At 39.9% G+C, this 14,782-nt stretch overlaps 1 protein-coding gene across 1 annotated transcript in view; it reads left to right on the top strand.

Moving 5' to 3' along the window:
- doc2a (double C2-like domains, alpha) overlaps positions 1-13,858 on the top strand; it is a 57,076-nt gene extending 43,218 nt beyond the window's left edge. Inside the window, exons 8-11 of the mRNA XM_020613238.1 lie at positions 5,256-5,458; positions 8,408-8,489; positions 9,432-9,528; positions 12,149-13,858. Of these exons, the coding sequence (XP_020468894.1) occupies positions 5,256-5,458; positions 8,408-8,489; positions 9,432-9,528; positions 12,149-12,285 (519 nt within the window). The 3' untranslated portion in view covers positions 12,286-13,858. The remainder of the gene's footprint in view (positions 1-5,255; positions 5,459-8,407; positions 8,490-9,431; positions 9,529-12,148) is intronic.
- Positions 13,859-14,782: the final 924 nt, after the last annotated feature.

Genomic DNA, 14,782 nt, shown 5'->3' with positions numbered 1-14,782 from the left:
CTGTACTGAGCACACAGACATGATTTTGATATTTTGCTCTCAGAAATATAGAAAATGCATATTTTCCAAAAGGCTGAATTATTACTCTTAAAGGTACTTTACCTACTTATTCTGTGGTTCAGTGAAAATTGTGGGCCATGTTTGGCTGAAGTGGATCAAACTGGGCTCTGGATAAAGAGCAGCATATACAGTGTCTGTGTCTATTTTCAGATCTTCAGTTTTAGTCCCTGTGATCATCCCATGGAGCTGCTGTTGTGATCAGTTCTGGCTTCCTTTCCTCCATGTGGGCAGATTATAATGGCAGAGTGGAATGAAAGCCATTATCTAAATTAGTCTTTATTGTAAGCCCACTAACTAGCATCATTTCCAATGAATTCAACCGCGATGAGATGAAACTACAGCTCATTTTTCTGGGTGACTCCTGGAACCCTACAGTAAAGACCACTGTGATCACTGCCCCGCAGGTTAGAAAATCTCTCCACGAAATTGCACTAAACCACAGAAAGGGATTGAACAATCTGTTATTGGTCTGTCATTCCCATTTACCAAACTACACTACACATGTCCACATGGATGACTAATGGACCTGTGTGTTTATTCTTGGCTAGTGGATTTGTTGTTAAATGTTGTTTCAGAGGGGCTAAAAAATCACTGTCTGTTCCCAGTTGATGCTCTAGGGATAAAACATCTGTCTCAGTGAGTCATTCAGTCTCACATACTCATATTTTCCTAAAATAAGAGAGGTCCGATCAATGGAGTGACTATGATGTGATAATTTCACTTGTCAGTACACTTTCACTTGTTTCAGCCACTTTTTAGAAATTGTCAGACTCAAACTTTAATATCATTAAGAGTCTGATCAATTTCTCAGCTGTTAACTTGGTCAGTACAGGGTTATTTTTACTTCACAGTACCATGAACAAAAGACCCACATTGTAATTAATCAGAATCATCCTTTGATCCCTAATTTATACTCAGCGTGTTTTAGATGTATTTTTATGTACGTTTTTATTGTGCATCTCATGCTGCAGATAGAATTTGATTCTATCAATTCACAGATGTGCATCTCCCCTGGAGCCCCATGTTTTTTTTACACTCCAGGTCTGTTTTTCTTTTATTATTATTTTTTTTTTATCTCTGACAAGTTTTGTTCACATTAATTCACACAAATCTTTATTTATTCTGTCTTGCAAACTCTTTTCTGGTATCTCTTTGACCGATAGGCTCCTGATGGAACTCACTTTCACTCACTGCTTCACTACCCTTTGCAGATATGTATTGTCAGGATATTGTGTGAGTAAGCAGTGTGTGTGTAAATACGTGAGTGGGAAATGCCCGGGGAAGTCTACTCGGACATTACCCTGCCTGCCCCTTAGTACTGTACAATGTCTGAACATAGCACGGGTGAGTGAACATGAGAACAGGGTCAGAAAATTGATTATTTCCAATTATGTGCCACATGATGACATGCAAATGTGTTTTCCACTGCTCCTTATTAAGTGAAGCAGACTATTTCCCCATTTAGTCTCGCGGGCCTTCACGGTACTATCACTACATTGCTGCTGTGTCTTTGCAGGGCTTAGATGCACACACACGAGAGGGCACACCAGAACAGAGATGGAGGGTGTTGTGTCTTGGTTATATTCACACAAAGTCCTTCTTGCAGGGTTGTGTGGAATCATGTTTGTGTTTATTTGTGCTTCAGAATGTAACCACTACACAACAATCAGAAACCATACCCCACCATACTCCAACAGCAGCCAGTCACATTTGTCAAACTAGACAACCAGTCTTGATTTGACTGTAAACTTGTCAGTCTTAATTTACTGGCAGTCTTAACTTGGAACTTATTGGTCTTGCTTGATTTTTGACATTGCTATAATTTGTCTTAAACATTTCTATGTGATTGTTGCTTTTTTTTTGGAACCAAAAACTGTCTTTCTAAGGGATCAGTTGTCCACCAGGTTTTACAAAACTACCTCCATCACCTGCCATGTGTTGCCCCTGGTGTTTTGGCGCTGTCTTTGGAGACATGTCCTGTCACCTGATTCTGTCACTTGTTTGGACTTCACGGTCCAATTAGACACTTTTATAGATTTGTTTAGATTCATGGTGTGTATGACACATGCAGCGCTAAACCTCTCGTTGGTTCGTTGGCATCTGGGTTTTTTAACCTGGTGTGAGCTCATTAGCGGTCTGCCTTCACCTCAGCCGTCTTATAGTTGTTATAATAAAAACACAGGCATGTATTTTTGGTGAAACCCTTCTGTCAGTTTCAAGCAATTGACCTTGGTGTGGTGTGACAAACAGGAGCTTTACTTAATGACTCACCTCCCTTTGTTTGTGCACCTTGATCCGAGAGCGACCGACTGTAAAACACAAATTGAAAACAAACGGCAGATCAGTCTGACAGAGTGCTTCTGTTTGTAAGTCTGAGATTAGAGAATGGCTTTGTCTTTGGTGAATTTTCTCTCTTTCTCTGCAAATATGATAGTTTGTTTAATCTGAAACATAATGTGGTTTTCAATAGGGAGCCTTCACCCTACACTAAGCAGCTATGAATGAATGTGTTTCCTCTTTGTGCTTTTTTACAGGATTTCCCACTCTGACAAAGAGTCTAATTAAACAAAATGATACCAGCATGTCTAATTAGCAGCCTCAATCCAAAAACATTTACTGGTTAATGCATGGTCTGATGTTCATATTCACATTTAGTCTCTTTGATAGACAGCTGCATTTGTATCTTTACTAAAATAAGTACTGTTCTTTATTCCCTTAATTTGACTTATGTTCAAATTTAGCATTTTTTATTATTAAATTGTGTCATTTAAATCAAAACATCATTAAACTATTTGGCAAAGTTCAAGACTCCATGTTATTGTCATTGCACAATACACGGTTGCACAATAAAATGCAGACAGGAACTAATGAGGCAAAAATATATTCATCTTCTGCTCACATCATCCTCATCATCCAGTCTTACTCTGTTTTCTCTGTTTTTGGTGCTAGTAAATTAGATGTCTTTGGGTTTCAGATTAGTATTTGTACAAGACATCTGAAGACATTAGCTTGGGTTTTAGGAAAGTCTGATGAACATTATTCACCATTCTCTGACATTTTACAGACCAACCAATCAATCAAAAAAATAATGGGCAGACTAATGATTCATAACTGAAAAGGACATCACTGTGGGCACTCTGTTATAATGTGAGAGACTCTATTCATGACAATGGTTTTCTGAGCCATTGTTCTTGTTTGAGGTGAAATGTGGACAGAAGGCTTTAGTCCACTGTGGTCATTGTCAGACAGGCTTTTAGGTATTTGAACAGAGACTCGTGCTGTCATTATCCAGTCTCTTGCTGAGAGTGAGTGAGTGAGCAGGTTTCGGACTTCCTGTGAGGTCAGCTGTCAGTTAAACCAGAGTCCCAGAGCTTAACACTTCACTCTTCCACATCAAACACTGCCATAATACATGAGGATGGAGCTCGCAGTCTGATGGGTTAACCGTGCACTGGCTGCCCATCAGCTGCTCACCTGGGACATGAACCTGCAGCTTGATGACATTTCCTCCAGTGGGGGAATATGTTTAATGAAGTGTGGATTGGAATGGATATCCAGGGCTGGACTGATGGTTTGTTTGGCTTCAGCCAGAGAGGCTGACTTTGTAAATGTTGCTGAGCTGAAATCTTATTCAGCACAGGGTTCATCTACAAAGTGCCTCTCCCACCAATTGGTAGTGGGAGGGAGAGAAATCCGGCCAAGCTGTGCTGACTCCCACTAAAAGCCATCGATCTGTTTACTTTCTGACCTTTTTCTTTTTTAGGTAGTTTTCAGCTCTTTGGAGCCAAATAATAACTGAATCTGTAGGAAGCACTTTGTAAAAATGACAATTTTAGATAGAATTCTCTGAAGTTCTAACTGATGAAAAATAAAAAAATTTGGTCTCTTTTTAAGGCAAATAAAAAGGTGAAAGTGTGAGGGAGGATGAGTGGACCAAAGTGAGACATGCAGGTGGTAAAGTGAGAGCTCAGGCAGCTTGCCTGTAATGAGGGTTGGTGGGTTGATGGACTGAGCTGGTGAGTCCAGTAGAGAGAGGGAACCTAGATTCAGGATGAGGAAGAAAGTGGGCAAGACAAAGATGAAGAATTAAACCATTGATCTGATCGCCCTCTGCTGTGTGACAAACACCCGATCTGGACCCTGCGGTGAGAGGAGTTGTAATGAACACTACGAATGGTGGGGTATTTCTGACCTTCTCTTCTCATGTTTTCACTCACATAATTTCTTCTATGCGGGAAATTCCGGCTCATCGGGAGAAAATGGAATTATACAGAATCATCTACAACAAATGATAGATTCCAGATGAAGCTAAAAGCAGACAGAATAACTTCAATATCCAGTGATCGCTGCCAATTTCAGTCATGCTGTAAGCTCCACCTGTGCACTCAGAGTTGTTACTGCTAACACAGAACTTGTCTGTACTTCTAAACTTTTATTTTTACCAGTCTGCAGAACTGATGCTGTTTTGTCTTCTCAATGGCTATAGGGCTTTACCCGACTAAGAATTTTGTCAGTCAACTCAGATTTATTTATTTGTTCTTTATATATAAAAATTAGTAGGCTGTTGCTTGGTAGGTTGAGCAGCACAGCCTTAGTGGTAACGGTACCTTGACATGGAGTCAGCTGGTTTGTTAGGATGCTGGTGGCTGTTGATAATGTGGTGGAATTAACTGCACTCTCACGCTTGCACAAAATTCAGTTTAAGTTTTGTGTTAAGGTAACAACGAGCTGTTAATTTTTGTATGTGGCATGTTGCAAATACGTATGTTGATGTTAAACTTATCAATAAGACATTCAGAGACAATGTATTTGTTTTTCTGCTAGAATATCTGATCTTGCAGTACAATATCCACTTGTACAGCCTGGTTAGGTTTTGTACTCACAGCACTTAGTTAACATTAGAAACAAGCTCACATTGGTTTAATATGGAAAAAGTCCGAGTGACTTGAAATATGACATGTATTCAGTGTAGTAACTCTGAACCAAAGTGTCAAAGTCCTGAACTTTGTTACCCACTGATCGACCCTGATGATCTCTCGGTGCAGAATGATTGATTAATGATTCTTACTAATCAGACTAAATTAAACTGATTATATTAATCCAGCCTAAGGGATTGACCAGCTTGTCCTGATCAAATGAATCCAACCAAACTAATCTGATTAAACTAATATGATGTAATTGAATCTTGTTCACAGTGGGAAAACCAGCAGCTTCACAGCCTGGAGGAGAGAGGTCGTCTTCTTCTCTCCCTGCAGTTTCTGCCTCCGGTCAGTTCGGAAGATAAAGACATAGAGGGAGGTGATGGCCGTCGCAGCGGGGGTCTTTGTGTAGGAGTAAAACGCTGCGCTCACCTGGCAGCCATGGACGTCAATGGATTCTCCGACCCTTACGTTAAAATGTAAGAACTCTTGACACGTAAAAACTCCCTGCAGGTTTTGACATCTCACAGCATGATTCAGCCCCACAGCAGCTACACTAGGCTTTGAATTACTTTGAGGCAACACAGAGGAGAGTTAAAGGAGACACAGTAAGCCTGTCTCAGTCTGAATCTTATCTTCTGTGTACTTGTGTTCTCATGGACTACAAATCATAATGAGCCAGGAAGACTCCAAAAGCCCCAAAGTGCTCTTGCTTCATGTGTTTTATTGAAGACATAAAGGGATCTCACAGTGTGTGGATAATTGTGGAAGAATTATTCAGAGCCATTAACTAAGTAAAAGTGCTAATTACACAGAAAAAAGTCAAATAAAAATTATATGAACATTTTGCTTAGTGTGTAAGTTTAATTAGGAAAATTTACTTAGTGTCAAAAACTGAAATTACTCATAATGCTGAAAAATTGACCCTGTGATTGTTTTAGTATCATATATTCAATTTTATTATGTATGCATTAATGTGTGAGTGGCATTTTACTGCGCAACGTGGAGCCATCAGCTGATTGTTTGGTTTGTAAGAAGTAGAAATAGTGAGAGAGTCCGATGTGGCATCTTGACAACATTTGTCTAGTTTAAACAACTGTTCAGAATTATGTAAAAATAAATTAAAATGATTGAAAAAGAAAATAAGCAAATAATCAAGCCTGAGAATTTGTAGCCATGAAATATTTGGTATCTTTGCATAAAAAATTACCTTAAATGTTTAATAAATGATTATGAAAATAGTTTTGAGTTAATTTTCTGTTAGTTGACGAATAGACTAACTGACTAATCATTGTAACTCCACTTGTGTATACCTTTGCTGGTTTAGTATATAGCAATATATCATGTTTTATATGTTCCTCATATATTTTGCAACACACGAAGGAAATAGAGGAACTACTCACAACTGAAAAAAATAAATAAAAATTGTGTATTGCTAGAATCTGGTATGTGAACTGTAATATATTGTGATGTGAGAATGTTCTCCCCTTTTTGCTTTTTAATTTCACAGTACAAACGATATAGCTTTGTTTCCCAGTACTGTAGCATGTACAGTAGGTACTGAGTTTTTCCAAAAATACATATGGTATAATTTATCTCTTTCCCCCTAAAATACTCAATTGTTACTCCCTTGTCTCCATTAGTGTTGTTTTTCCACATTTAAGAACCAGTAGGAAAGAATATTTTATTTGTGCTTGAATCATGCAACAAAATTACACTGTAAATCACAATCTACATAATAACGGTCCTTAAAAACAGGCGTTATTAGGAAGTATGAAGCATTTACCTAAAGCAATACTTGACTGTTTGGTTTATGTGAAAAAAAAAATCATATTTGGAGATACATGGGTTTTACTGGGTAGTAACAGTGCTTTTTGTTAAAAGTATCTGTTATTCTGTTGGCCCTACCATATGCCAAGAGATAACAACCTCACCAGCTAATCATATTCAGCTTGTATCATGTGGACTGGTAGGCTTTCAAAAAACACAAGTCACCAACATCAAACAAGTCCCTGTCCCTCCCTGCAGACCTCTGTAAGGACACTGACGAAACACTGGACTTCTACATTAATGAGCCAGTTAAAATGTGGATTTTTGCCATCTTATTAACTTCACCAATCAATGATGCAATTGTTGTTATAGAAGCACCATCTGTTTCCCAGCCCGAAGGATTATCGGCAAAGAAAAGGAAACAGCGTGAGCAGTATCTCACTCTGTCAGACGGAAATGCCAGGGGCCAGAGTCTGAGATTTTAGGCTTCTCTTTGCTTTGTTTCTTCTCCTTGTGTACTCAAGGGACACTTGTGCTGAAGAGGGGGGAGTTTTCTTTTGCACACAGTCAGAATACAAACTGAGTTTGTGCCAGAATGCAAGGGCAACTGACAGCTGAGGGGTCGAGTGAGCTCGCAAAGATTTGCCAGTTTTAAAATGACTGCAGTGTCCAGAATATCAGCATGCTCTGTCACGGCTCACGCTCTGCCAATATATCAGTTTAAAAAAGGTCAGAATTCCTTTTAAAAACCAAACAAGGTCTAGTTAATGTGGTCTGCCAGTTCTTCTCTGATCTGTCTATGTCCGGCTTCATCTGTCAAAACCTACAGTATGACATTAATCTGACTTTTACATGGCAGTGTTTTTAGTGTTGTATGATGGTCTTCCAAATTAAGAGTACACACTGACCATTAGACATTTTCTTTCTTATTTCTTTTATGTTTTACATTCAGAATGCAAAGAAAACTGAAGGCCCCCCACACACAAATCTACAAAAGTCTCAGCTGTGGAACAGCCACTAACAGCAGTCCCACTAAAGTCAATTCTGAGAAAATGAGAAAATTAACAGTTGGAGTATTCCAGCCCGCAGCTCTGGGCATTTTAATTTCCTGCACAGCTTCCCAGTCACTCAAACAAAATCCTTACAGAGATAACAGGGTACCAGGGCCCTAAAATGATACGTGGTCTCAGCTGTCTTTTCTCTTCCTATTAGCCTGCAGCACTTTGCAGAAGAATGACTGTGATGAAGAAGAAACAGCTGAGTGTGTCGGCCCAGGCTCCACCTCCGCCTTTATTATTTTCTTGTGTCATCTCTTAAAATAACTGGTCAGAGCCAATTACATTAGAGCTCTGTTTGGTGCAGTGGCTTCGCGAAAGCCACCGCACCAATGCTGTCTGGATCGCTGAGCTATGTATGTGTGCTGCACTGTAACGTGGACACAGTGTGTGATTAATTATTAGTTACCACTTAGTTAATGGTGAATTACATGAATTCATTGGACTGCAGTATGAAAATAATCCTGCAGAGAGCAAATGTATGCTTCAAGGACTCAAAAACCCCTTTAATTAATTACACCGCCTCATGTTTAGTCATTTCATTTTACACTGTAATGTTTTGAATTAATGTGCCTTTCCCGCCTTTTCTCTGCCTCCTGTCAGATACCTGAAGCCTGACATAGAGAAGAAATCCAAGCACAAAACAGCAGTGATGAAAAAAACCCTCAACCCAGAGTTCAATGAGGTAAGACCACAGCTGCTTCCCTCAAGCTGTCACAGCGGGTCCAGCAGCCACCGCGGCTCCACCTCCGCTTTGCTCTCACAGAGGGACCATGTTAATGATCTCATAGTAACTCTCTTCACTTTTAAAGTTATTGTTTCATTGAAATTTACCCTGATCTGCCTTTTACTGCAGCTGCTCTGTCTGTGCCCAGTCTGTTTCATCTTGTTCTTTTAACCACCTGTCATCCCCTCAGTGGGAACGTCTCCAATGTTTTTCCAGCATAATAAATAACCAGAATAGTGTTAAAGCATTGTCAGATAGACACCATGCTCTCCATGCACTAAATTAGAATGCTTTCTCCTGAAAAGCACATGCTGCTGTTGAAAAACGCTCATATCAGATATGTTCTTGTTCATAATTCTTTTCATTCCCTGTCCGACGTAAGCCCAACGTGAGCTCCTTGGGAAGTGATCGACTTCCACTCAAAGCACACGACCCAGGCCTCACAGTTGCCTCTGCCCAGTTTTACTCATTATGTTCTTGCCTTTGGTTTCCTGTATCATTTAAAAGCTGTGGTCAGAAAATGTCCATTGAATCTGGAATATATCAGTTCTTTTCTCGTCAGTGTCCACCAGCCTTCAGAACCCTATATTGGGATGGACTTGACATTGCTAGTATATTCTGCAGACAGAACTTTGTTTTAAAGCTGTATTGTTTGGACTTCCAGATTTTGCTGAGCTGGTAAAATATATGCTAGACTTTCCCCAGTTTTGCCTTGATGTCCCTCTGGAGTCCATTGTCCTCCTAATTAAACTGGGCCAATACAGTGTGACACAGGCTGTAAAATGTAACTTTTGTCGTTGCTGTTCATTCCCACCTAACAAACCAGGTTTTTAATGCTGGATTTCACATATGTGTATTCCGGTCTAAATCTGGATCTCTGAATGTGTGTGATCACTGCAGGAGTTTTTCTATGAGATCTCCTTATTGGAGCTGGCCAACAAGGTGCTGGAGGTGACGGTGTGGGACTATGACCTTGGACGTTCCAATGACTTCATAGGTGAGAGACCGATCACTCACCCTGCCAGAGAAAAGAAATCTGGGAAATGCTCTCTGTAGAGGAAACTTAGTGGTGACCGAACACTTTTCTCAGTCTGCTTTATAGATGATTAGAGAGCATCTGAGTAAATAATAAAGTGAACATTTTTGACAGGATCATCCACTGATTCAGCTGTGAGAAATGCTGCAACAGTAAATAATGACTCTAACACATGCTGCTGTTTGTCATGGCTAGTGCTGCATATTTATCACTCTGACCATCTGTATTTCTCCAATATTTTGAAAGCTACTCTGTTTCTGTGGAGAATTACATGAAAACCACATCTTCATTAAACCCGTGTCCTCGGCACTGTGTTTAATTAACAGCTGTGTTTGCCCTGAAGCTGCAGTATTAGCCTAATGTACCAAAACCAGACATTTACCACCACCATAGAAAACATTTTCTGAAGCAATCAGACCGCTCAACAGTTTAAAGGGTAGGTTCACATTTTTCAAGCCTGTTTTAAAACAGTAATCAGGTGCCGACAATAATGTAAATCACCAAATAGATGTAGTATGTTACCAGCTACTTTTATATTTAGTTACAGTTTTGAGGTTGAGGGGTGAATCTAGAAAATTTTAAATGGGGTGGCCAGGCTGGGAAACTCACACACTCAGATTATAATGCATCTGAAAAATGTTACTTGTATTTAAGGCAACAATTTGGCATTATTTTTCATTGTCATTCATTAATACTGATAAGCATTATACCCTGACTCTGGCATGGGTGGTACCATGGGGACGCTGGCCACCTCGGTACCACCAGCTGTGGCCACCATCTTGGCTCTGCCCATCTGGAGGTCTTTGACTATTTAATCAACCTTATTCTTTTCAGTTAATTTTTTGTCAGCTACACTAAAAAAATTCAAAGAAACATGAACACATTTGGTTTTTGATGTTAAGACCAAATACAAGAGTTTGAGCCATTTCCCAGATAGTTTCCACCTGAATGATTTTAGTGTAAAAATGTCAATAAAATGATAAGTTGTGCAGTTAAGAAATGGAAAAATCGGTCCATAGCTGAGTGGCCCATAGCTGAGTGGGTATGGCACTGCACACCATATACCACTTTGGGGTTTGAGGCGTCAGCGGTTTGACTGCTGACAGCTCTATCACAAGTCTCTCTCCTTCTGTCTGCCTCTCTGCAACCAAATGATTAATAAAGGCTAAAAATGCCTGGAAAAATACTTTAATAAACAAAGAAAAGTCTCACAACGGAGTCAACACCATTCAAAACTGCGTAGGCTTCTGATGGACCCTTCTGTATCATGCCAAGCTCAAAACATTCCACAAACCATTCAGATCCTGTTTCAGAGTCAGTGGCGGTTCTACATTGAATTACTCCCCAGGCGAGACCCCCCCTCTGAGCGTCACCCCAAACAGGAAAAAAACACAAAATTTTGCATGAATGAATGTTTTACTGTAACAATACTGTATATGTCTAAGACAATGGATTAGCATTTGTTGGATATGTGTAAAATTATGTGTGTTGACATATTGACTGTTGTTACATGTTTGAAAGAATAAATCAAATCAAACTATTAAGAATAATATACAAATAAAATATAGAATAAATATTCTAAATAGCACAAATCCTTCATCACACAAATCACACTAAAGAAAATCTTATTATTACACTGCACTAAAAACAGAAAACACAAACTAAAACTAAAATCTGACCTTTCTGGCCTTCCCTGATGCAAAATCATCAATAATGTCATCATACGAAATCTGCTCCCCTATTGAGTCATTGATACTGATAGCAAGGCAAGTGAGCCGGTCCTGAAACATGGTTGACCTCAAGTATGACTTGACCATAATCAGTTTTGAAAAGCTCCTCTCTGCTTGAGCCACAGTGACTGGCAGAGTAAGTGCAATCCTGAGAGCAGTCCAAAAGTTAGGGTAGATCTCTGATAGATCCTTATCTTGCAGAAAAGTGATGAGCTCAAGGAGGCTCATGCTTTTTGATGGCAGGTGAGGGAAGTTCTTGACTTAGGTTCTCGATTTCCTGAATTCTCCTCCTGCGCCCGCGCCCCCTCCCCTCCCCTTTCCACCCTCACACAGCTTCTGTGCATGGCACCTTCTCATCAAGCAGGGGCACCACATATGATAGATAATAGAAAACCGCTTAGGGGCACAGATTATTTTCTTTCCAAGTGCTTGTGCCGCCCCCCATGTGTCATGAAAAAATGCCGCCCCGGGCGGCTGCCCGGTTCGCCCATGTCAAAAACCGCCACTGTTCAGAGTTACTGGCTTAATGCTAAAATAATGCTGGTAAGATTACTTTTTGTGAACCTCAGAAGCTGTGTCTCTTTTATATAATGGAGAGCCCGACAGCAGCCTGGATCTAGATCTCTGAAACAACACTCACATCTGATAAGTTAAGTGATTCAAATAGATGAATGAAGTGAAACAAAAGGACAGTTTCACCTTTTTGGCAATTTATATTGTGGAGGTTTAGTCAGAGTTTTTGTTTTTCACAGTTCCTCTTAGAAAAATTGTTGTTAATGAACAGGGCAAGGGTGAAATGGCACAGAACTAATATTATTAACTACTTCTCATTGTTTCCTGCTGGTGTTTAGGTGGTATCTGTCTGAGCAGTCACTCCCAGGGTGATGCCCTCCGTCACTGGATGGAGTGCCTGAAGAACAAGGGCCAGAAGGTGGAGCGGTGGCACATCCTGACCAATGAGCTGCCGCGAACCCTCTGTCACGACTAACCCCTGTGCAACATCCTCCACACATGTGCACGGTCGCTGTCAGGGATGACATGCTTCACAGAAGGTTTTTGGTTTCTTTATGGGACGGACCCGAGCAACTTCACCACAGGAATCGACATCATTGATGGGAAAGGTGTATTATAATAAGAGCCGCCATGAAAGCTGGAGAGCGGAGTGAAGCTGAAGCAGTGTAGTGGTGTGCCTTCATTACTGAGCAGTGAGCCACACTGAATAAGCAGCTTGCTGCCTCCATCAACACTGTCACTCAGCACCAGACTACATACATACGTAACAAGTTTAGACTGATACACTTGTCTTAGGAAGGGTGGGACTCGCAGTCATGAAGCAACCGTAGGCTTGTGCATGCATTCATTCTACAACAACTGACAGATTTCTTGTTAGTCACATGTCCTGTGCTCTATTTCAAAGAAAGAAATTCATAATTTATATCTCTGGTGTCACAGCCGTGCCCCTTGGTCTGTGCATATTCCAGTCAGAATTGCAATTTCTCTCCACAGGCTGAAAATTTGTAGCCTACCCTCAGTTTGTTCTTCTCATGTAGTATCATTAAATTTGAGTCACAGAGGTGAAGAAGTCTCTGACAAACACAGAAGGTGGTTTAGTAACACGTACTGACAGTATTTCCAGAATGTCTTCTGACCATCTGGATGAAAAAAATGAACAATAGAATCAATAGAAATGAATGTGAACCAAGATGAAAACACTTTATTATCTCTCATATTTGTTCATATTGATGTTACTTTTTATTTTTTATATTTCCATACAAAAGAGTATGTTAGTATTTCTCATTTGCTATATATGAAAAGAGCAAGTAAATATTTTAAATCTGGCTACCGGGATGGGAGATGGCCACAACAGACTAAACAGTGCTGCATCGTGTTAAAACTGTCTGGGTTTGTCAAAGGGTTTAATATTTATCCATCAAGATGTCCAGTGCATAGTTCTGTGACTTGAACATGATGAAAAAAAAATAAAGAAAGACAAATTAAGGCTCTATACAGATGGGTGGCAAGGGAAAGAAATCATTTTAGTGAAGTGTCTCCAGAGCTGCTCCAGTGGTCCTCTGCTGTGTTTCATACTGATTAGGCCATTCAGTGACCTAGATTTGTAACCATTAGCCAGTTCAGTGATAAAAAATTAACCAGCAATTCTCCTGGAGCAAAAATCACCTATATTTTCTGGTTCTACCCTTTGCTTTTCTTTATCATACAGCAATCAGCCATAACATTATGGCCACTGAAGTGAATAACACCCTCATTACAATGGTGTCTGTCAGTGTGTGGGGAAGATTAGGCAACAACTGAACATGCAGTCCTCAAAGCTGATGTGTTAGAAACAGGAAAAATGTGTCAAAGGGCCAAACTGCGATGGCTGATGACTGGGACAGGGCATCTCCCAAACTGTAAGTCTTGTTGGGTGTTCTTAGTCTGCAGTGGTTAGTACCTACCAAATATGATTTAAAGAAAGGACAAACAATGAATCATTGACAGGGTCATGGACACCAAAGGCTCACTGACGATGAGGTTGACCTACTGTAGATTAAAATTTTAAATTTCATTCATCCTTCTTAAAAGACAAATTTGTTTTCATCTTTGTTAAAATGGTTAAAAAAAAAGAGAAATACTGTACACTGGACTTTATGAAGAGAAACATTCAGTGACTATAGTGGGGATATCACACCTAGAAGGGGGAGACCGGTGTATTTATTTGAAAAAAAAAAGATTCCTAAATTGTCCTCACAACCACAGTTTTCATTCGTTTTACATAGGATTTTCACTGAGTTGTGCTCTTCCTGACAGTAGAACTATGAAAAGCATCAGACGATGCACAGTGAGCTGCAGAGTGACATGAGTGCCAACCAACTGCTTCACTGACTCCTGTGTGCGCAGTGTTAGACAGGTGGTCATAATGTTATGGCTGATGTCTGTAATGACAATAAACTGAATATCTTTGGATTTATTGGTTGGAAAAAGCAAGGCATTCGATTACACTGCCACTGACTCTGGAAAGTCAAAATGCATAATATAGGAAATATAATATATAATTCAGAATATGATCTGAACATGTGCTTTGTGTTGAATCTTGACTTTTTGTTGAATCAAAAACAAGAAAACCTCTACCACAGAAAAAGTGAACTGCTAATGTCAAACACACTTTGCTAAAGCCTTTATCACATCTGGAAATGGTGCAGCAAAGAAAGGCAGAGGAGCTACAAAACAAACCACAGACCTGATATATTGCCTTATCAAGGTTTAACAGCAGCAAACAATAAGCATGAAGTGTTTTTTTGTGTCAGCCTGATGAATGTTTCACTCTGGTGTTTGATCTACACCAGCTCCGTTCCACTCTTTATGTACTCTATGCTTGGCTTCCGTTACACGTCAGATACTGTCAGGGTCATCCGGCTCTGATTGGGTGGATGTTCCTTCATGGATTATAGCTGCAAAAAAGCAGATTGAAAAAAAAAAAGCTCCAG

This window comes from Monopterus albus, unplaced genomic scaffold (assembly GCF_001952655.1).
Source record: "Monopterus albus unplaced genomic scaffold, M_albus_1.0 scaffold131.1, whole genome shotgun sequence".
NCBI classification, from domain to species: Eukaryota; Metazoa; Chordata; class Actinopteri; order Synbranchiformes; family Synbranchidae; genus Monopterus; species Monopterus albus.
The sequence above is the reverse complement of the archived record's forward strand: the minus strand, read 5'-3'. Positions and strand labels throughout refer to the sequence as shown.